The 24,115-nt window shown below is 44.3% G+C and overlaps 1 protein-coding gene across 1 annotated transcript in view; it reads right to left on the bottom strand.

The window, feature by feature from the left end:
- The window catches only part of parp9 (poly(ADP-ribose) polymerase family member 9), a 148,800-nt gene that overhangs the window by 99,754 nt on the left and 24,931 nt on the right, over window positions 1–24,115 (bottom strand). Inside the window, exons 2-3 of the mRNA XM_072473177.1 lie at window positions 3,638–3,872; window positions 2,370–2,497 (exon numbers count right to left, since the gene is read on the bottom strand). Of these exons, the coding sequence (XP_072329278.1) occupies window positions 2,370–2,497; window positions 3,638–3,830 (321 nt within the window). The 5' untranslated portion in view covers window positions 3,831–3,872. The remainder of the gene's footprint in view (window positions 1–2,369; window positions 2,498–3,637; window positions 3,873–24,115) is intronic.

Genomic DNA, 24,115 nt, shown 5'->3' on the forward strand with positions numbered 1-24,115 from the left:
GTACAGGACAGGGTGCTCTCGGGGGGGGTGGGTGGGAGTGGGGAAGATCTCGGAAACTTACCAGGTGATGCAGGAGGAGGAGGCCTCGGTGGTGGAGTTGAAAGGCAAGTGGGAGGAGGAGTTGGGAGAGGAGATCGAAGAGGGGACGTGGGCAGATGCCCTAGGGAGGGTGAACTCTTCCTCTTCATGCGCGAGGCTCAGCCTCATACAGTTTAAGGTGCTGCACAAGGCACACATAACCGGGGCAAGGATGAGCAGGTTCTTTGGGGGTGAGGACAGGTGTGTTAGGTGCTCAGGGAGCCCAGCAAATCACACCCATATGTTCTGGGCATGCCCAGCGCTGGAGGAATTTTGGAAGGGCGTAGCGAGGACGGTGTCGAGGGTGGTAGGATCCAGGGTCAAACCGGGCTGGGGGCTCGCAATATTTGGGGTGGTAGAGGAGCCGGGAGTGCAGGAGGCGAAAGAGGCCGGAATTCTGGCCTTTGCGTCCCTGGTAGCCCTGCGAAGGATTCTCCTTCAGTGGAAAGATACGAGGCCCCCAAGCGTGGAATCCTGGATCAGCGATATGGCAGGGTTCATTAAATTGGAGAGGGTGAAATTCGCCTTGAGAGGGTCGGTACAAGAGTTCTTTAGGCGGTGGCAACCGTTCTTAGACTTTCTGGCAGAACGATAGACATTGGTCAATGGCAGCAGCAGCTCAGGGGATGGGGGGGGGGGGGGTTACTTTATTTTTGTTTATGTTATTTACACTGGAGGGTCTGTATACACCTGTTGTCTTAAGTCGGGGTGTTAATGTTAACTTATTATTTAGGTACGGGGGGGGGGGGGGGAGGGGTTTGGGGGGTTGCTTTTTTAGATTGGGTTTTGTAATTAACCCTGTTGGGTTCTTTTTTCTTTCTCATTTTGTTATTGATATTTTATGAAAACCTTTAATAAAAATTTTTTTTTTTTTCAATTAAAAAATCATATATTAGCCATGACAGCAGAGAATGCTGAGAGCATGGGTAAAGATCTGATAAGGAAGTCAGTTTTCAAACTGACTATCCGCGTTGCAGAATAGATTCATTGTTATCACTACTGGGCAGACATCCCAGTTTTAGAAAACATGGTGGGAAACAGGTGGTCCGATCACACCATATTATAGAAACAGAAGTTTTCCCATGCCATATTACCTCTTAAAACTTGATAGACAGACATTTCATCAAATTAAATGAATTATAATTATTTTAACCCAATCACAGTTAGAAAGGGGATAGAGCCTCAAAAGATTATGATTCCTTAAGAGACTGGGAGAAAACTTTTGTCCACTCTCTCTCTGAATTCATCTTTAACCTAACCTTTAAAACCTATTTCTACTTTGCTTTGCAAAGAGCTATTTACTTTTGTTTCATTTTTGTATTGTCCATTTTGATCTGAAGAAATTACCCCGAACTGAATTGTATCTTGAATTCAACTCATCTGTATTTGCGTTGGACAAACAGCTTTTAGATTCTGTATTCGTATAAAATTTGACTTGATCAATAGACTTTGAAACTGACATAAATAAAGATATACTTGACTTCACCCAAGAAGCTCAGTCTCGAGTTCTGTAAGATTGATATATAGTGCGGTGACACATAAATATATTAACAAAATACAGATTCATCAGTGAGTTATGTTTTCTATCCTCCAATTCCAGATCTAAGGAATTCTGGAACATCAAAGCAAATGCATCCACAATGGGCACTCATTTCTGACCCTTTCCGCCGGTGGGACCTTTCAGTCCTGCTAAAGATTGTGCCACCAGCCCTTCCTGCAACAGGTTCCCCAGCAGCAGGATGGCCGAGCCACACAAAAATGCTACAGACATCGGCGGGACTGCACATTCCTGCTAATAGTCAATGGCGAGCCAACGGAAAACGCATGGGGGGGGGGGGGGGTTAGGTCGGAAAATCACACTATGGGCTGGATTTTTCGGCTGCACTCACCGCAAGATCGCCACGGGCAGGACAGGGCCCATGTAACGGTCCGTTGACCTCGGGCGGAAATTTCCGGTCACTGGGAGGGTGCTGCCGAAGAATTCCACCCTCTATCTCTGCAGTTACCTTTTTTTAATAACCCTAGGGTGAAGGTTGTCAAATGCAGAGGGTTTATTGTCACCTAGTTCCATTAATTTCCCCACAATTTATTTACTTATGCTTTCAGTTCCTTTTTGTTTATTTAGAAATATCTATGGCAGTGGAGGAGATGTGGGTGTTCCATTTGAAATCAGAGCACAAGATGAAGCTAAGATTGTCAATAAGTGAGAAAGAACCAAATGGATCATTGAAAGGTTTTCTGAGCAAAAGTTTCGAAATGAAAACAAAATTTTACTCTACAATAAACATTACCTCTTCTGTTTCTTCATATGACTCTCTTGAACGGACAGTAAAAAAGTCATCAACTGGGATTTCAATGCGAAGTTTAATTTCTTCATCTTTATATGTAACGTGCGTCTTTTCAGCAATACTGCTTAACACTAGCCAGAAAGGAAGATCTCTTGTTATTGCACTGTTATTAATATTGTTTGGAAAACAACAATGTGACTGTTTTAAAATAAGTTAATAGCATAATGTTAACCAGAAAAATAAACTATCGCGTCCCTTTAGAGTTATGACTTGTCTGAATATAACTAAGTAAACACCAAAGGTCAGAGTGAGTAAGTTTCTCTTTCAAGAAATAAATTAAACTAATAATGTTGCATTAGATACAGCATATATTCTTGGATGTCATGGAAATACAGTGGAGTATTAATAATGTCCAGTAACCTCTGGGCATCAGGCACGTAACTGGCTTCCTTATCTGCGACCCTGCAGCCTGTGACTGAAGGCCTCAGAAATGCACTGCCCTATTGAATTCTCACCTGGCCTGAGTCGGAAGGTGGGGCAGGAAAGGACTGGCCTGATCTGGAAGTAATAAACTAGAAGGGGAGTGGCACTTCTACTCTGATTGCCACCCCACAGAGGTTCAGGCCCAACTTTGTCACAGGACTAGACATCCAGAGGCCGAGGCTAATAATACCCTGGGACATATGGCTCAAACACCACCATGACAGCTGGTAGAATTTGTATTCAATTAATTAATTTTAAAAACTCAATTGCTTAATTGAAAAACATTGGAAAACAAAGTTAGTCCCAGGAATGGGGACTATGAAACTAGCATGGGCTGTTGTAAAAATCCATCTGGTCCACTAATGTTCTTCAGGGACTTCAGGGAAGGCAATGTGCCAGTGTGTGATTCCAGACTCAAAAAATTGGGGTTCTCTCTTAACTGCTAAAGCAAACTACTCAGTTGCTCACTTGGCTGGACAGCTGGTTGCCGTTGCAGAGCAAGGCCAGCATTGTGGGTTCAACTCCCTAACTGGCTGAGAATGTTCATGAAGGCCCGCTGCCTCAGCCTTGTCCCTCACCTGAGGTGCGGTGAGCTTCAGGTTAAATCACCACGGTCAGCTCTCCACCTCAAAGGGGAAAGATGCAGCCTGTGGTCAACTGGGACTATGGCGACTTTACCTCACTCAGTTCAATGGCAATTACGGGATGGGTAATAAATGCTTGTATAAACTTGTATGAATCCGTGAAATTTTTTTTAAAATCCATGATGATGAAAGATCAACGTTCACCTTCTCTATTTGTTCCCGCCAGGATAACCAGAATTTGATGGGAGTCAATTTTCTCCAGCACACAGTCGGCCTGAAAGCTGTTCGCCAGGTCTTTGAAGTGAGTGTATAGGATCCATTGCAACTCGTCAACAGAAACATCTTCCTTCCAGCTCACGATCAAAGTCGACCGACCGTCTGGAAATGCAACTGCCATTTTGCCTGAACTCTGCACACCAGGTTTCCCTCAATAGTCTTTCTGGGGGAAAAAAGGAAAGCTTGAAATTGTGATCATTACCGAGTGCGGACATATACCATTGAACCGTCTGCCCACCACACCAGTGGCAGGAGAGGCAAAGATTCAGAGCGACACATTCGGGATCGAATATCTCTGAGGAAAGTTTGCACCTGTCCAATTTGTAATTGATTAATTTTACCCTTTTCATATTAAAAATGCTGGAAATACGATATGTAAATAAATAGGCTGTGTACATAATGAACTGAGTCACACGTTTTAATATGTAGGCTATTGTCAATGTCCCACTCGCGCATTATACGGATCTAGTAAGGCACGTTCATGGCGCGTATTTGACTTACTTGCGATACTGCTCACCTTTGTTGCCCGTGGCAGCACATTGGGGAGCTGAACCTGTCAACAATCAGTTTTTTTATTAACATTGCACGTCACCAAATGCAATTATTGCGTTGAGGAGAGGGAGTGGAACAAGGTGCGAGTTGTGGCATTAGTCAAAAATTGGGCACCCAGGAGACTCTTCCAGGTTGCAGGTTTCCTGCTGGAACACCGGGTTGCCCAAGGAGGGGGAAAACAGCGATTTTTTTACTCGACTGGTTTGATTTCAAATGGAGCCCAATTGAGCGTTCTGGAAATTGTCCAGACAGTAACACCGATCAATTGTTTGGCCCCGGGTCTTCCCCCTTGGTTTCCAAGGCAAAGACTGAAATAAAATTGATCTGAACAGGATCTTTAACTTTGATTTTTGGCTGAGGCAGACCGAAGGCCAACTGACATTGTCCTTCTCTGAAACTTGAAAGTATATTAACATTGAGCCTGTGTCAAGTTTAACTCGAAATTAGTTCCCAGCGTTATTGCCAAGGGCAAAATATTGTTTTGTAATGAGGGCAGTATTCGCAAAACATTGAGGGACAAATTAACGGGCGGCAGAGTGCCATTTTCCTAAACTGATTTTGCATCAAAATTGTGATTATAATGTTAAGTATAGTCAAATATTGGATTAGTTTAAAGAGAACTGGTCCTGTGACTAAATTGGGATGCCAATGAGAAATAGTCCCGGAGACTTGCAGAATTCAAATCTAGTTTAGCCCTTTGTGTAGATTTTGTAAACCTCGAAAGAGTCCACACCGAGTTGCAGAGAGAAATAAAGTTTTATTATAATAACTATTATTTACAGAGCACAAACGATCCCAGCCAGGTCTCTTCCCCCGTCTGTACACAAACTGGGCGACTTTGTACAGAAGTTTAGCTGTACATGGTTTCGGTTTCCCCGTCCCCTTTAACGGGGAGCTCGTATTCGGCGAGGCTAACTGGGAGTCTAATCATGACCACTTGGTAAGTCCCGTGCGGGTAATGACAGTACATTAACGTTAACCTGTTTAAAGCAAAAGCATGACAGACCTTTGCTTTGCCCCACTACTGAGTGTCCAAAGTAAGGAAAATGTGCTTAAATCAATGGTAAGTTACGTTTCTGGGCATCCTAAATTTAAGCCACCGGAAAGTTTTAGCTTTAACCTGCTGTCTTACCATTATGTGGAGATGCCGGCGTTGGACTGGGGTGAGCACAGTAAGAAGTCTTACAACACCAGGTTAAAGTCCAACAGGTTTGATTCGATGTCACTAGCTTTCGGAGCGCTGCTCCTTCCTCAGGTGAATGAAGAGGTATGTTCCAGAAACATATATATAGACAAATTCAAAGATGCCAAACAATGCTTGGAATGCGAGCATTAGCAGGTGATTAAATCTTTACAGATCCAGAGATGGGGTAACCCCAGGTTAAAGAGGTGTGAATTGTGTCAAGCCAGGACAGTTGGTAGGATTTTGCAGGCCAGATGGTGGGGGATGAATGTAATGCGACATGAATCCCAGGTCCACACAACCCTGCCATGGCAATCTCTGCAAGATGTGCCAGATCATCGACATGGATACCACCATTACACGTGAGAACACCACCCACCAGGTACGCGGTACATACTCGTGCGACTCGGCCAATGTTGTCTACCTCATACGCTGCAGGAAAGGGTGTCCCGAAGCGTGGTACATTGGTGAGACCATGTAGACGCTGCGACAATGAATGAACGGACATCGCGCGACAATCACCAGGCAGGAATGGTCCCTTCCAGTCGGGGAACACTTCAGCAGTCAAGGGCATTCGGCCTCTGATCTCCGGTTAAGCGTTCTCCAAGGCGGCCTTCAGGCCGCGCAACAACGCAGAATCGCCGAGCAGAAGCTTATAGCCAAGTTCCACACACATGAGTGCAGCCTCAACCAGGACCTGGGATTCATGTCGCATTACATTCATCCCCCACCATCTGGCCTGCGAAATCCTACCAACTGTCCTGGCTTGACACAATTCACACCTCTTTAACCTGGGGTTACCCCATCTCTGGATCTGTAAAGATTTAATCACCTGCTAATGCTCGCATTCCAAGCATTGTCTGGCATCTTTGAATCTGTCTATATATATGTTTCTGGAACATACCTCTTCATTCACCTAAGGAAGGAGCAGCGCTCCAAAAGCTAGTGACATCGAAACAAACCTGTTGGACTTTAACCTGGTGTTGTAAGACTTGTAAGACTTCTTACTGGTCTTACCATTCAGCATGGAAAGAAAGATGTTCATGGTTTAAGAGAACAACACAAATAAACAAAAGGATTGCTAATATACAATAACGTGTGTTATTGAAAATATGGAAAGGTGTGTCATTTGAAACATGGAAGTCTGGCAATATCTGGTCTGAGAGAAACAGGAGAGAATACAGGGAAAGATCCCACAAAGGGTTAACAGCAGCTGCCAGGGAAGGATTGTAAAATGCAGATATCCTTGGTCAAGCAGACTTAGCAAACAAGACAAACAGGGTTTTGAATGAAGCCAAAAACAATGGCTCACACCTTCATTGAAAGTAACTATCTTAGTAAGGATCTGGAAAAGAATGGATGAGGTTCAGTTGAATTTGGTGATAATTCTAGGTGTGAAAATTTGCTAATACCAGGTAAATTAATGAAAACTGGAGACTATCAGTCTACGCGAAACATAATTCAAAGCCAAAATCAAAGTCAAAATTGAGCTGAGGACACAATTGGAAAATAAAACTATAGAAATGACAGGAATTAAAAGTAACACCTCTTGAAACCAAAGCATTTTGAACATCACAAAGGAAACAATGTAATCAGATCTATGAGATGAAGTCATGTCAAAAAGAATACTTAGTTGTATTAGAATGTTTAGATCAAAGATACTTTTTACAATCAAAGAAAATAAGAGTTACTTTACAATAACATCATAAAAACGTAATTGTTAGAAAGAGAATATAAACCGAGAGGCCAGAGCAGGAACTACCCAGAACCAGAACTCGGAGGGAGAGAGAGAGAAGCAGAAGCAGAACCAGAACCAGAAGCAGAACTCAGAGAGAGAGAGAGAGAGAGGAGAAGCAGAGTCAGATTACAGTCAGCTCGGTCATGGGAAAGAGACAGGGCAGAGCAGCCGAGCTAAAATAGCTAATACATCTAAGGAAGACTAGAATTTAAAGAGTAGGCAAATTCAGCTCCGAGTCAGCTCAGAGATTGCTCTCACAGCTCTGTACATGGGAAAGATAGAACACAGCAACCAAGCTCACCAGCGAATACATCTAAAGCAGACCAGACATTAAAGAAGATTGATTGTCAAGTTGGGCCTGAAGGTCCCTTCAACCAACCAGAAGGATCCAGAAGCAAGATCTTTTTACTTTTCTGTAAAGACAGTGATTGCATCTTTTAAAAAGAGAAAAAATATATAATAATAAAATAACTTAAAAGTTTTAACCTGAAACAGTGGTTATTAGTCTACTTTACTTACTTAGCAATGCGGGACCCAGCATCGATGCTACTAAGTGGTAAGTACATGAAATCTTCAGTGAAGGTATGGGTTATACCGGGGGATAACTTGAAAACATAGTTTGACCTGAATAGCACCCACTCTAGCCTGTATCGGAGTCGGGGAGTGAGAATTCCTGATCACCATTTAGAATGTCGGCCCTTTTTGGTATAGGGGGCTTCTAAGAATAGTGGTGAGTTTTCAAAAACACGTGGAACTTTTCACCTCGTGAAACGTCTCAAGCCATTTCAAAGGAACACTATTAAACAATGTGTGACACCAAGTCACATAAGGAGATATTAGATCAGATGACCAAAAGCCCAGTGAAAGAGAAGGATTTAGGAAACATTTAAAAGGAGGAAAGCAAGGCAGAGAGGTGTAAGGAGAAAATTTCAGAGCTTGGGGCCTAGGCAACCAAACGCTGTCCACAAATGGTGGAGAGTTTCTTTCCCAATGTCATGAACAACATTATTGAGTCTGTAGTAAGTCCCGTTATCCTATCATCTGTGTGCTGGCTGACCTACATTGGCCCCGACCAAGCAACAACTTGATTTTAAAATTCTCAACCCAATTTTCAGATCCTTTCATGGTCTCACCCCTCTACATCTCTGAAATCCTCTCAAGCCTTACAATTGTCCAAGATATCTGCACTCCAGTCTAAGCACACAAAGGAGAGGGATAACATCACTTATTTTCCAGTTGTAATGCAGATAGATTTACCTATCAGTTGATTAGAACACCAAAAAGGACAAACAGCTATCACATCTGGAATACTGTACACAGTTTTGGTCTCCTAACTTGAGGAAGGATGTAAATGCATTTGCAGTTGTTCAGAGAAGGTTCACTAGATTAATTCCAGGAATGAAAGATGTGACTTATGAAGAGAGATTGAGCATTTCAGGCCTATACTCGATGGAATTGAGAAGAATGAGAGGAGATCTAATTGAAGTATTTAAGATGCTTAAGGGGATTGACAGGGTAGATGTAGAGTGGATATTTCCCCTTGTTGAACATTCTAGAGCAAGAGGCTGTAGTTTTAGTCTAAGGGGTGGCAGATTTAAAACAGAAATGAGGAGGAATGACTTCATTCAAAGGGTCGTGAATCTGTGGAATTCTCTACCCCAGAGCACAGTGGACGCCGGAACAATAAACAAATTTAAGGAGGGGATAGATAGATTTTTAATTAGTAATGGGATGAAGGGTTATGGGGAGAGGGCAGGAAGGTGGAGATGAGACCGAGATGAGACCAGCCATGATCGTATCGAATGGTGGTCAGGCCCAAGGAGCTGAATTCCCTACTTGTGCTCCTAGTTCTTATGTTCTTAGTTTATAATTCCAGCTTGTACCAACCACAAAACCTTAAAAGTCTGAACTGATTTTATCCATGCAGCAGATATTTCAGCAGCTTTTGGCAGAAACTTTCTAAAAGCTGTAAAATGGCACTCCCAAATACATTCTCAGATAGCATTGCCTTTCTAGAAATAAAGATTTACATTTATACACAATCTCAGGACATCCCTTTGGTGCTTTCTAGCCAGTTAAGTACTTCTGAAGTGCAATCTCTATTGTAATATAGGAAAATGAAGCAGCCATTTTTCACACAGCAAGCTCCCATAACAGAAATTTGATTATTGTGGGAGTCAAACAGCTATTCGCCTATAGTGCTCGTCACTCCCCACTCAAAGTTTCAGTTCAAGAACTTCATTCAAATCAAGATGAATGTTCTGCTCATTTATCGATAAATGCACCACTGCTGATTACACCGTGGTCATGCCAGTGTTCGCCATTGCAGTGGGCCTTGTTCACCAGCATCACAACCTTCTCGAGGGCCCACTGCCTCGAGATGCTTAAGCCACTTCCCACCCTGGTTTAGCACACTGGGCTAACAGCCTCCCCGAACAGGCGCCGGAATGTGGCGACTAGGGACTTTTCACAGTAACTTCATTTGAAGCCTACTTGTGACAATAAGCGATTTTCATTTCATTCATTTTTCATTTCACTGGCTTTTAAAGCAGACCAAGGCAGGCCAGCAGCACGGTTCAATTCCCGTACCAGCCTCCCTGAACAGGCGCCGGAATGTGGCGATTAGGGACTTTTCACAGTAACTTCATTTGAAGCCTACTTGTGACAATAAGCGATTTTCATTTCATTCATTTTTCATTTCACTGGCTTTTAAAGCAGACCAAGGCAGGCCAGCAGCACGGTTCAATTCCCGTACCAGCCTCCCTGAACAGGCGCCGGAATGTGGCGACGAGGGGCTTTTCACAGTAACTTCATTTGAAGCCTACTTGTGCCAATAAGCGATTTTCATTTCATTTTCATTTCATTTCCTGGCCTTGTGCCAACCCGGTGCCTCCTCATCTGGATGAGAGTCAGGGCAAAGCCAGGATTTCCTGGACCTCCATCATCGGCACATCAGTGGATCTGTGATTGCATTGAAGTAATAATTTAGTGAGCATATCCTTTATAAGTGCCCTCATCTGAAAGCCAGGAAACCATGCTAAGCCCTTTGCTTGGTTTCCATCTAGACATGACAATCCCATCCCAACCCTTCAGTGAAGGAAAATCTGGAAGACGAGAAATGGATGTTCCTCCTATTCATACGTGACAGAGCAAAGAAACATCGCTTTTTGACCAAGGTGATGAGATCCAGGAGCAAGAAGCCTCCCTCTGATGCATTCCAGTTGTGTTAAGAACGCTGCTGATGTTAGACGCAAGGGGCGCGATTCTCCCATGCCGCCCCGTATGGGAGAATCGCCGTTCGCACGCCACCAAGGAACAGTGTGCCCCGGTAATGGGGGAAATGCTAGAATCCATTATAGAATTTTTAATAGCAGAGCACTTGGAAAACAATGACAGGATAGGACAGAGTCAACATGGATTTATGAAAGGGAAATCATGCTTGACAAATCCACTAGTATTCTTCGAGGATGTAACTAGTAGAGTTGACAAGGTGAAGCCAGCAGATGTGGTTTATTTGGACTTTCAGAAGGCTTTTGAAAAAAGTTCCATTTAAGAGGTTAGTGTGTAAAATTAAAGTGCATGGGATTCGGGGTAGTATGTTGAGATAGATAGAAAACTAGTTGACAGACAGGAAACAAAGAGTAGGAATAAATGGGTCTTTTTTCGGAATGGCAGGCAGTGACTAGTGCGGTACCACAGGGGTCAGTGCTAGGGCCCCAGCTATTCACAATGTATATTAATAATTTATATGAGGCAGGGCAGCATGGTGGTACAGTGGTTAGCACTGCTGCCTCACGGTCCGAGGTCCCAGGTTCGATCCGGCTCTGGGTCGTGTGGAGTTTGCGCATTCTCCCCATGTTTGCATGGGTTTCGCCTCCACAACCCAAAGATGTGCAGGGTAGGCGGATTGGCCACGGTAAATTGCCTCTTAATTGGAAAAAATGAATTGGGTACTCTAAATTTTTTTAAAAATAATAATAATTTATATGAGGTAACTAAATGTAATATCTCCAAATTTTCAGAGGAAACAAATCTGGGTGGGAGGTTGAGCTGTGAGGAGGACGTAGAGATTCTTCAGTGTGATTTGGAAAAGTTGAGTGAGTGGGGTTTGTTGTCTGTGGGGCCAGTTTAAGTGCTGCATTAGCGGAGAGCTGCCGATCTCAGTCCTAAATGGTTTACTTGTATCCTCAGACTGCCACCCTTTGTTCTGGATTCCCCATCATCAGAAACATGCATCTACCCCAATGTTTTTCAAAATTTTTGACCGGGACCCATTATTGCCAACCGGCCATTCTTCGGGACCCACGCTGGCCGACCTTCGTGCCTCCACCGGCTGACCTTCACAACTCACGCCGGCCGACATTCACGACCCACCATTTTCTCTTATCTTTAATGCGAGAGATGAGCCTGGGCTTATACTCCAGAGTTTAGAGTATAAGCGAAGAACGAGAAACGACCTCATTGAAACAGGCACTATTCTCTCAGGACTCTACAGAGCAGATACAGAATGTAAGTTTTCCTCAGATGGGTAGTTTACAGCCTGGGGATATCGTCTGAAAATTACAATGCAACGATTTTGGACATATATGAGGAGGAATTACTGAACTCAACATTTTTCTGGGTCAGCGGACTGACGTCAGGAGGAGATGGTGTTTCTCTCTGGGCTCCAGGCATGCGCACTGATGAGCAGGCAACACGCGCAGCGCGCACACCTGGTCGTCATTTTTAAAGCCGCTCGCAGCCGGCATTTTCATAAATCCATGTTGACTCTGTCCTATCCTGTCACTGTTATCCCAAGTGCTCTGCTATTTAATCTTTTATAATGGACTCTAGCATTTTCCCCACTATCGACATCAGGTTGACTGGTCTATAATTCAGTTTTCTTTCCACTTCCCTTTTTAAATAATGGGGTTACATTAGCTACCCTCCAATCTGGAGGAACTGTTCCAGAGTCTGTAGAATCTTAGAAGATGACCCCCAACGACATCCACCATTTCTAGGGCCACTTCCTTAAGTACTCTGGGATGTAGATTATCTGGCCCTGAGGATCTATAGGCCTTGAATCCCATCAATCTCCCCAACACCATTTCTGTACTAATACTGATTTCCTTCAGTTTCTCCCTCTCACTAAACCCTGTGTTTGACAACATTTCTGGTTCTGGTTTCAGCTTGAACCATATTAAAGATACATTTTATTAATGGCAATTTCAGGTAGTTGAAAATGCAACAATGTCCCAGCATCAATGCTAATGGAAAATCGTTGCTGAAGCAGAAGAAACAAAGCGCTGCATGACAATGGAGAGAGTAATAATCAAGCTACTTTGGATCTCATCATCTTTCATAAGAGGTCAGTTGATGTATTATGTGACAAGTTGCAAATCTGCCCTATTTCAGTTTGTGAGAATATCTGTGCTCCTTCAAATAATGACTTAATCTCCTCACTGAAAAACTTTAACCAACCATAGCATATCCAACTTTCTTGAAGGCCTTAATTTTAACTCTTGGAATAATTTTATTTAAACTATGCCATAGGAATAGATTGGATGTTAGGTGATTTTTCTTTTCCCAGAGAATAGTGAGCCACTGGACTAAATCTTTGGCTGGTGCGGTAGATGCTGACTCTCTGCATGCATTAAAAAGCGAGTTGGACCAGTTCTTCACTTGGGCAGAGACTCATCATATTGAATGCATGAAAATATTTTTATGTATAAAATACTTGGCCCATTTGGTCTTCTGGACTGGCTTTGATTGGCCAAGGATATTGGAAAGAACATTTCCAGAGTATTGTTTTCCATTATTGTCCCTGTTTCTGCTTGATTAGCTAAGACCATAAGACATAAGACTTAGGCTTTTCTTTAATTACTAAAAGGAGACACTGTGTGGCCCCTGTGTCATCAAGCAGAAAGAAAAATGACAAAATGTACAATTTTTAAGAGGGTACAATGAAGCAAGAACTGAAACAAAACAAAGAAATCTTATTGACTCTTTTGGCTAAACCAACACTCCAGTCCCCACAGTGACCACTGGTCACAGAAGGCCTGAAACCTACCGAAGGATATGGCCTGTTCCTTCTGCAGGGCCACCCAGGCATGGACAAGGCCACAGGAGGTGGTAGGAAGCCAGATCACAACCCCAATGGACCCTGTCCAACCTGGACTTGTGGATGGCCAAGAAAAGGACTAATTTCCATTGATGCTGACTGTTTAAAGCAGAACTAAACTTAATGCTGAACAAGCTTACAACAGGAATGTGGCGACTAGGGGCTTTTCACAGTAACTTCATTTGAAGCCTACTTGTGACAATAAGCGATTTTCATTTTCATTTTTCATTTCAATGTTTGCAGATTCCCAGAGGTACTTGTATCAGGCAATGGCACCACTTTTACAAGTTCAGAGTTTGCAGATTTTCTGAAAGAAAATGTCCATACCGCACCTTAGTACCCGTCCTCAAATGGTTTGCCAGAACGTTCCGTCCAGACATTCAAACTCGGGATGCGAAAACAGACCTCGGATTCCCCAGATAACCGCCTCGCCCGTTTCCGAATCGGACATGGAGGACTGGATTTTTCCGCCCGGCCCGCCACAAGAGCGCCACGGGCGAGACATGGACAATGGGAAAGTCCATTGCCCTCGCCCGGAGTTTTTGTCCACAGAAGTTGACACAGGTCCGGGAGATGACCACGGAGCAAGGGGTGGAGGAACCACCCAGACACTCAAACAAGAAGTGATGCTCCGCGGTCCGTTATACCCCTCTGGGTCCGGAACAACGGATGCTAGAGAGACAACCCCAGGCGAAAAGGGCAAACTGTCAAAACATTTGCCTGGTTTCTGAATACGCATACGAGAAATGTATCTTCCAAATGTTATTTTTTCGGAGAGCAATGCCGATCGAAGTACCCGATGACTTCATCGTATCTCTTACTCACCTCTTCGCTATCAAAAGCAAAAGTATTATATCTTTCAATTGCTTGTGGACCTGCTACTGTGAACAGCAATGCAATTCGCCTTTCATCAGGCTATGCCTGCAGGCCAAGGGCTGAGACATGGAGTTTAAACTGCTGTTTGAAAACGTGCCAGTTTTCGTCTACGTTACCCGATACTTGAAGCTGGTTGGATGCCTTTCAACCTTCCATCTCAAACTTCAATGTCTTTTATTGTGTTCAGTCGGCAATGGTCGCAGTTCACCAGGTTGGTCGAAGAATACTTTATTTTTTCTTTGTTTTTTTGTTCTTTGGCCAATTTAACTTCGCCTTTTCTGTTGTTACCGTCAAATCTTCAACACTCCTGTTCCACGCTGTGTTCCATGATCTTGTCTCTGCAATGAATCTACAGAACTGCTAGTGACTTAACTAGAATGATGTTTTGTTGATGTACATGTGATAAAGTAACAATCAGAATGTTATATAGACCAAGTTATAGAACATAGAACATAGAACAATACAGCGCAGTACAGGCCCTTCGGCCCACGATGTTGCACCGAAACAAAAGCCATCTAACCTACACTATACCATTATCATCCCTATGTTTATCCAATAAACTTTTAAATGCCCTTATTGACTGAGTCACCTAAACTCTCCTGGAACTATCCTTATGTGCGACTGTCCTGGTGTACGCCTTACAATCTTCTCCCAGTGGCCAGATGTCACATGACTGATGTCTGACGCCACCTATCAGTAGGAGGTTGCACTGCTGAGTGCATGTAACCTTGTTCACAGGAACATCACCACACACCCTAGTGGAACCAGGTCGTCGCTGCAAGATTAAAATGGGAAGTCAGCCCCGGTCCAAGGGACCCGAGGACAATTTGCAACTTGATTTTACTGGGCCTTTGCCTCAGGTACAGGGTAAAACATATTGTTTGGTGGTTATAGATCAATTCACCTGATGGGTGGAAGCATTCCTGTGTAAGGACACCACCGCTAGCACCATGGCTTTATATTGGCTAATTAAATAATACCAAGGTGGGTGGGGTCCCTCCAACTGGATTCTGACCAAGGGGCCCATTTCACAGGAAAAGCTTTGAAGAAAGCCTGTAAAGTTTTAGGAATCCAGCAGAGATTCCACATCCCATACTATCCTCAGAGCTCAGGAATGGTAGAGCGGATGAACCGAACATTAAAAACAGCCTAGCCAAAGCTATATTGCAGGGAGGGATTAATTTGGTACGGGCCTTGCTCACAATATTGTTGCGACAAAGAGCCACCCCCGCCCGGGGAACAGGTCTAACCCCTTTTGAGTTAATGACAGGAAAAGCAATGCGCCTCCCTGAAGAGGTGATAACCAGAGGGGCAGAACTCAAGATAAACAAAGGAACTGTACTCCAATGTAAGAAAGATCTGGTAGACCACCTGCATGTCCTTAAGGGTCAGGTAATCGCAAAACAACAGCATAGAGAAACTTGCTGGAGAACATACCCCAAAACTACCAACACTGGGGGACAGGGTAATGGTCAAACTCATGACAGGTAAAAAGAGACTAAGGGTTCAATGGGGTAGCCCCTATGAAGTAATCATCGGCGGACAAACATGTGCCCTAAAAGACAGGAAACCCTGTCCGCGATGGCGGCAGTGGACACAGTTGCAACCGTAGCCTCACAAGTAGTCCCACAGTCACAAAGATTGAGAGACACCTCTGGTGGGTCAGTGAACCCAAGGAACAGGGGGTAGCCGTGGCATTTGTAGCTGCTGCACTTGTGATAGGAATCACCTGGATTTGTAGGTGGGCCACTAGAGTAGCCAAGGCTAAGGAACAAAGGCACAGAGGGGATGCAGACGAGGAAGGATTGGAGATGATGCGAATTATAAATTACTAACTCAGCACCGAAAGGCATTTGTTTATATCTGCACGATCCTATTTCTAGCACGCTTTGGGGCCCCACTTCATCTCTGGTTGCAACCACGACATCAACCTCCTCGACATGGGCTCAGACGGAACCAGACATCGTTGACACATAAACCAATGGTCCAATGTCACACGAGTGCGTCGGGAGGCTGTAAATGTCATGAGTGACGTAAGGGGAAGGAGTGGTATAGGTTTTTGTTATTACCGGACTCATGATTATAAAGCAAAAAGTGCAGAGGATACTGGAAGTCTGCAGAGGGATTTGGATAGGCTAAGTGAATGGGCTAGGGTCTGGCAGATGGAATACAATGTTGACAAATGTGAGGTTATCATTTTGGTAGGAATAACAGCAAAAGGGATTATTATTTAAATGATAAAATATTAAAACATGCTGCTGTGCAGAGAGACCTGGGTGTGCTGGTGCATGAGTCGCAAAAAGTTGGTTTACAGGTGCAACAGGTGATTAAGAAGGTTTTGTGAGGGCCACGAAGAATCCAGCATGAGTTTTAAGGATACAAAGTAATAACATTTATTTACAATAACATATATATATATATAACAGCAGCAGCAACATCCCTTGCTGCACTCTCCTTCCTGCTGATTCCAAACTGGCCAGCTTTATTTATACTTGGAGTTTACTAATGGTTTCTCCGCCACCCTCATTGGGGAAGCTCATACTCCCACAGGATTGTGGGATTGTCATTAGTCCCCAGCCAATGGTAAGCAGGCAGGTTATAACAGAAGGCAAATGGAATTTTGTCCTTCATTACCAGAGGGATGGAGTTTAAGACCAGGGAGATTATGATGCAATTGTATAAGGTGTTAGTGAGGCCACACCTGGAGTATTGTGTTCAGTTTTGGTCTCCTTACTTGAGAAAGGACGTACTGGCACTGGAGGGTGTGCAGAGGAGGTTCACTAGGTTAATCCCAGAGCTGAAGGGGTTGGATTACGAGGAGAAGTTGAGTAGACTTGGACTGTACTCGTTGGAATTTAGAAGGATGAGGGGGGATCTTATAGAAACATATAAAATTATGAAGGGAATAGACAGGATAGATGCGGGCAGGTTGTTTCCACTGGTGGGTGAAAGCAGAACTAGGGGGCATAGCCTCAAAATAAGGGGAAGTAGATTTAGGACTGAGTTTAGGAGGAACTTCTACACCCAAAGGGTTGTGAATCTATGGAATTCCTTGCCCAGTGAAGCAGTAGAGGCTGCTTCATTAAATGTTTTTAAGATAAAGATAGATAGTTTTTTGAAGAATAAAGGGATTAAGGGTTATGGTGTTCGGGCCGGAAAGTGGAGCTGAGTCCACAAAAGATCAGCCACGATCTCATTGAATGGTGGAGCAGGCTCGAGGGGCCAGATGGCCTACTCCTGCTTCTAGTTCTTATTTTCTTATGATGTATGTACAAATGGGACTCTACATGTTCCTGCGGGGTAGCTGATATGAATTACCTGCATTTCTGAAATACTTAGGCCCTCTATTAATTAGGAACCCAGGATCAAGGGAATTACAGGTAACAAGTGTGGTATTATCATAACTGTAAGAGCTGCAAGGGTTAATGAATTATTGAGAGTAGCCACTAGAGGGAGCTACAGTTACAAGTATATAAGGCAGTGATGCTAAGCCTTGTGGGAGGCAGTGTGCAGGAGATAGCTAGAGAGAGTCAGAAGTACAAATAGTGTGAGTGAGAGCAGATCATAGTTTATATCAGTATTAAGATTAGCTGTAGATGAGTGTAGTTTAAATGTTAATAATCAACTGTGTATTCTTTAGGAGTATGTGTCGAATCCAAATTAGTAGTGTTAATACATTTCTAGCTTTGTTTAAGTTCAAGCTATTTTGTGGGCTTTGTGAACACTACTCCAACCATCCTGAAATAAGCATCACATAGAACACCACAGGAGTCTATTTCTATTAGTAAGCAACAGTTAGATTAGGAAAAATTAGCATAACGCGATTGAAGAAACAATCCAGAAGCTACAAAACTCAGAAAATCTACAATGAAGACTAATCGGAAGATGGAGGGTCTCAAAAAGCCTGACCACTTCAGGACAAATGGTAAACTATGCCAAAACTGGGCATTCTTTGAACAGCAGTTTGAAGTTTTCCTTTCGACCTCTGCGCTTGAAAGTGCCTCCGACCAAAGGAGAATAGCACTCCTATTAAATTTGGCTGGACCACAAGCATTAGAAATTTATAATTTGTTTGAATTCAGTGCTGATGAGGATTAAACTAAATACAACTTGGTGCTACAAAAGTGCAATACACACTGTAAGAAGCAGGTGAATGAGCGCTACATAGATTATCATAGATTATCATAGGATTTACAGCACAGAACAGGCCCTTCGGCCCACGATGTTGTATTCAGAAAAGGCTGCAGGTAAGAGGTGAGTGGGTGGATTCTTTCATAACTGCTTTAAAGTTGTGAGCGCAGTCCTGTAACTTTTCCTCAGCATCTGATTCCATGCTGCATGATCAAGTTTTTTGGGGGATAAATGACACATGGTTGCACAAGAAAATGCTAAGGCGACCGATTTTACCGCTTGAAGACGCGATTAATATGTGCAAGGCCAGTGAACAGGCATCGACTGAATATGCAGAGTTTGTGGCAAAAGAAGAACGCAAAATCGGGAAATATGGTAGACAACATTAATGCTGTATTACAGCAAAGAAAACTGCGTACAATGGCTGGCAGCCATTTTGAGAGTGAAGTCACGAACGTGATTACGTGCACACGCTGTGGCCATGCCCACAGTAAAAAAAATTGTCCGCCAAAAGGCAAACAATGTTCCAATTGTTGCAAGTTGAACCACTTTGCAGCACAGTGTCATTTCTCAGCAATTTCTCCAGTAACCAAATTTTAAAAGTCCTACAGTGATTTCAGACAGATCCAAAGTGTTAATAGTGAAGAAAAAAAATCCAATATCTTAATTGCCAACCTTTCACACTTACTGATACTTTCTTTTTTTTTTCTTTTTTTAAAAATTCTCCTCCTTTTTACACATTTTCTCCCACATTTACATCCATCAACAATAATCAGCAAGATATGTCAGTCCCCATAGTAACAACGCTCCCATCTACCCACCAACCCCCAAACCTCAACCCGCATGTTTACATAAACAAATGGCAAAAAGGAATCAGGGATTACCCGTAGTCACCCTTAATCTTACACAGCTCTTCCCCCCCCCCCCCCCCCCCCCCCGCAACCGCAGGTCTCCAGCTCCTCCTGTCCACTGCCTCTTGTAAAACTCCTCCTCCCAACCTCGGTTCCTTCCCCCCAACTTTCCACCCCGGCTAGACCACTCGGACCCTGTTCTGCCAGGCTCCGATGGCCGCAGCCCCTCCCCCCACCTCACTCCCGTTCACTGGCCGGCTTAAACCGGCCAGCGTGGAGGCCCCCGCCCGGGTCCCTTTCCCACTTGCCCGGCCCTAGGAAAGCCCAAAGATCCCCTTTTAGCACACAAACCCCGCATATCCGCCTACACCCCAAAGAACTCTCGTTTCGAGTGAAAGTCCCGTCCCTTCCCTTGTCCAAATATATACCACATTGGCTCCTTTAATCTCTACACTCGCGCGCAGTGATAAAAAAGAAGAAAATACAGTCATGAGGTTACATCGGCACGTGGCCATTCCTCAATTTGTCAGTTCTGCCACAGTCCTTCTGCTTTCGCAAACTCCTCCGCTGCTTCCGCCGTTCCAAAATAAAAGTCCCTGAGCTTGTAAGTCACCCTCCGCTTCGCTGGATATACAATGCCGCATCGCACCTTGCTAATGTACAGTGCCCTCTTCACCCGGTTGAAGGCAGCCCGCCTACTTGCCAGCTCCACCGTAAAGTCCTGGTATACACGTATACCAGCTCCAGCCCACTGCACCACCCGCTTCTGCTTGGCCCAGCTCAGGACCTTCTCCTTCACCCTGTACCTACGGAAGCACAGAGTCACTGCCCTTGGCGGCTCACTCACCTTTGGTATAGGCCTCCACGATCGATGAGCCCGATTCAATTCATATCGGGAGGATCCTCCCCCTCCCCCAATAATTTTGCCAGCATCGCGGCAAAGTACTCAGTCGGCTTCGGTCCTTCAACTCCTTCGGGCAGCCCCACAATCCTCAAATTCTGTCACCTGGATCTGTTTTCCAGGTCTTCCATTTTTCCTCGCAGATCCTTGTTAGTATCCATCACTTTCCGCATCTCTTTCCCCATCGAGGCAAGTTGATCACCGTGCTGCAATAACATCTCCTCCACTTCCTTCAGCGCCTCCCCTTGCTCTCGCACCTCCGCCACTGCACTCGCCACCTCCGTCCTCACTGGAGAAACCACCTCCTCCACCAGCACACTCAAAACCTCCCTCATCTCCTTCCTCACCGTCTCCATGCATTTCGCAATCTGCGCCAACTGCTTTTCAAATTCCGCAGCCATCACCTTAGTTATTTCTTCAGCCGTAAGCAGTGCGGCCTTCCCTGGTGCTCCAGCCTCCATTTTCCCTGGTGACCCCGCGGTGACCTTTCCACTCCCCGACGGACCTCCAGCTGTTTTTTTTTCGGCCGTTTTCTTGCTCACCCTCAACATTTTTCTCTGTTCCTTTTTTCCTCCTGTGTCTTCACTGTGCCTCCTCCGTGCCTTCTCCCTTCTTCTGCCGCCTCCGCGGACCCTGGGACCGGGCTTAAAGCCCCGAAAATGCCGTTGCCGACCGGGAGCCCTCCATTGTGCGGCCGCCTCCCGCCCGCCGTCACCGGAAGTCTTACTGATACTTTCATGATTGAAGCAGTCACGAGGATTAATCTACTAGATGGCAATGATAGACCAGTACAAGAGCTCTGGAAGATAATTAAGGAATGGACTGTATCATTAGAAATTAATGGCCAACAAATATCATTTAAAATTGATACTGGAGCACACGCAAATATCATCACAGAAATATATTTAAGACAAGCTTATAAGACACCACTGAAAAAGCAATCTACTTGTCGGCTGACAGATTACAACGGTAACACAATAGTCACAAGAGGACCCTGCCGTCTTGCTGTTAGAAATGGGGACTTTGAGATAGTAGAGGAGGAGAAACCATCATTAATTGGGGTGGATGCTTGTGAAAAATTAAACCTGGTAAAGCATATTAATACAACCGACAGAGTGACAGATATGCTGCAGGTTGACATTGGGAAACTCTTGGACAGGTATGCTCATGTCTTCTCGGGGCTGGGCACCTTACCCTTTACTTATTCGATTAAGTTAAAAAAGGATGTCAAACCGGTGATACATGTACCATGGTGAGTGCCAGCTCCATTAAAAGAGCAGCTCAAAACTGAGCTTGAACGCATGCAACAACGGGATGTCATCTCCATGGTCATGCAACCGATGGACTGGGTCAGTTCAATGGTCTGCATGCACAAAACCAACGGAGACCTACAGATCTGTATTGATCCAAAAGACCTGAATGCCAACATTATGAGGGAACACTACCAAATATCCAAGAGGGAAGAAATCACTTCTGAAATGGCTAATACAAAGCTATTCACAACGTTGGGCGCATCCAGGGGTTTTTGGCAGCTCAAACTGGACGTTGCAAGCCGTAGCTATACACATTTAATACGCCTTTCAGAAGGTACTGTTTTAATCGGCTACTGTTTGGTATAATATCGGCATTGGAGATATTTCATCGGGCCATGGAGACTGTTATCGAGGGGATTCCAGGGGGTACGGGTATACATGGATGACATCATCATCTGGTCCAACATCCCAGAACAGCATCTGAACCAGCTCAAGAAAGTGACAGAGTTCAGCACTATGGTCTCAAATTGAATCATGACAATTGTCAGTTTGGCATCCACAAGTTAAAATTTTGGGGGGACATAATATCACAAGAAGGAATGCAACCGGATCCAGTCAAGATCAAAGCCATTGGGAAAATGTCAGTTCCGACGGAGAAGAAGACAATTCTGCGAATGCTTGGTGTGATGAACTTTATGGGGAAGTTCATTCCCAACTTATCAAATCGCACACGGGCTCTAAGGAATCACATAAAGAAAAATGTTGAATTTGAATGGACGTCTGAGCATGCAGCGGAGTGGCAGGATATGAAGTCCGCCCTGACCACTGCTCCACTGTTAACATTCTGTGACTCCACGAGAGAGATGAAGATCTCCACTGACACCAGCAAACCGGGCATTAGCGCAGTCTTCCGACAGAAGGATGACCACAAGAATTGGACACCAATTGCGTATGCATCTTGATCAATGACTCCCACAGAGCAGAGATACACGCAAATTGAAAAAGAATGCCTTGGCCTCGTAATAGGCGTCACAAAATTTCACAACTATGTATATGGCCCGCAGCATTTCTAAACTAGAGATTGGGGGGGGAAGGGAAAGTCAGGGACCCAAGAGGTGAAGTAATCAGTGGGGAGCGTAGCTGCTTAGGAATACAAAATACACGAACAGACAAAACTCAAGAGTGGTTACAATTGTCCCCATCCCACAAAATATGACACAGTGTATGGAACGGCTCAGTAAACCAAGGTCCACCACACTAAGAAAACAAAAAGGGACGGTCAATAGAGAATTAAAGGTGCTATATTTAAATGCGCGCAGTGTACGGAACAAGGTAGATGAGCTTGTGGCCCAGATTGTGACTGGCAGGTATGATGTGGTAGGCATCACAGAGACATGGTTGCAGGGGGTTCAGGACTGGCATTTAAACATCCAGGGATTCACAACCTATCGAAAAGACAGAGAGGTGGGCAGAGGGGGCGGGGTTGCCCTGTTAATTAGGGATGAAATTAAATCAAGAGCACTAAACGACATAGGGTCAGATGATGTGGAGTCTGTGTGGGTAGAGTTGAGGAACCACAAAGGCAAAAAAACCATAATGGGAGTTATGTACAGGCCTCCTAACAGTGGTCAGGACCGGGGGCACAAAATGCACCACGAAATAGAAAGTGCATGTCAGAAAGGCAAAGTCACAGTGATCATGGGGGACTTCAATATGCAGGTGGACTGGGTAAATAATGCTGCCAGTGGACCCAAGGAAAGGGAATTCATTGAATGTTTACAGGAGGGCTTTTTGGAACAGCTTGTGATGGAGCCCACGAGGGACCAGGCCATTCTGGACTTAGTGTTATGTAATGAGCCAGACTTGGTAAAAGATCTTAAAGTAAGGGAACACTTAGGAGGCAGTGATCATAATATGGTCGAATTCAATCTCCAATTTGAAAGAAAGAAGGTAGAATCAGATGTAAAGGTGTTACAGTTAAATAAAAGTAACTACAGGGGCATGAGGGAGGAACTGACGAAAATCGACTGGGAGCAGAGCCTAGTGGGAAAGACAGTAGGACAGCAATGGCAGGAGTTTCTGGGAGTAATTGAGGACACAGTACAGAGGTTCATCCCAAAGAAAAGAAAGGTTATCAGAGGGGGATTAGGCAGCCATGGCTGACAAAGGAAGTTAGGGAATGCATCAAAGCAAAAGAGAAAGCCTATAATGTGGCAAAGAGTAGTGGGAAGTCAGAAGATTGGGAAGGCTACAAAAACAAACAGAGGATAACAAAGAGAGAAATAAGGAAAGAGAGGATCAAAAATGAAGGTAGGCTAGCCAGTAACATTAGGAATGATCGTAAAAGTTTCTTTAAATACATTAAAAACAAACGGGAGGCAAAAGTTGACATTGGGCCGCTCCAAAATGACGCTGGTAATTTTGTGATGGGAGACAAGGAAATAGCTGAGGAACTAAATAAGTACTTTGCGTCAGTCTTCACAGTAGAAGACATGAGTAATATCCCAACAATTCCGGAGAGTCAGGGGGCAGAGTTGAATATGGTAGCCATCACAAAGGAGAAAGTGCTAGAGAAACTAAAAGGTCTAAAAATTGATAAATCTCTGGGCCCAGATGGGCTACATCCTAGAGTTCTAAAGGAGATAGCTGAAGAAATAGTGGAGGCGTTAGTTATGATCTTTCAAAAGTCACTGGAGTCAGGGAAAGTCCCAGAGGATTGGAAAATCGCTGTTGTAACCCCCCTGTTCAAGAAGGGAACAAGGAAAAAGATGGAAAATTATAGGCCAATTAGCCTAACCTCAGTTGTTGGCAAGATTCTAGA

This window comes from Scyliorhinus torazame, chromosome 2 (genome assembly GCF_047496885.1).
Source record: "Scyliorhinus torazame isolate Kashiwa2021f chromosome 2, sScyTor2.1, whole genome shotgun sequence".
NCBI classification, from domain to species: Eukaryota; Metazoa; Chordata; class Chondrichthyes; order Carcharhiniformes; family Scyliorhinidae; genus Scyliorhinus; species Scyliorhinus torazame.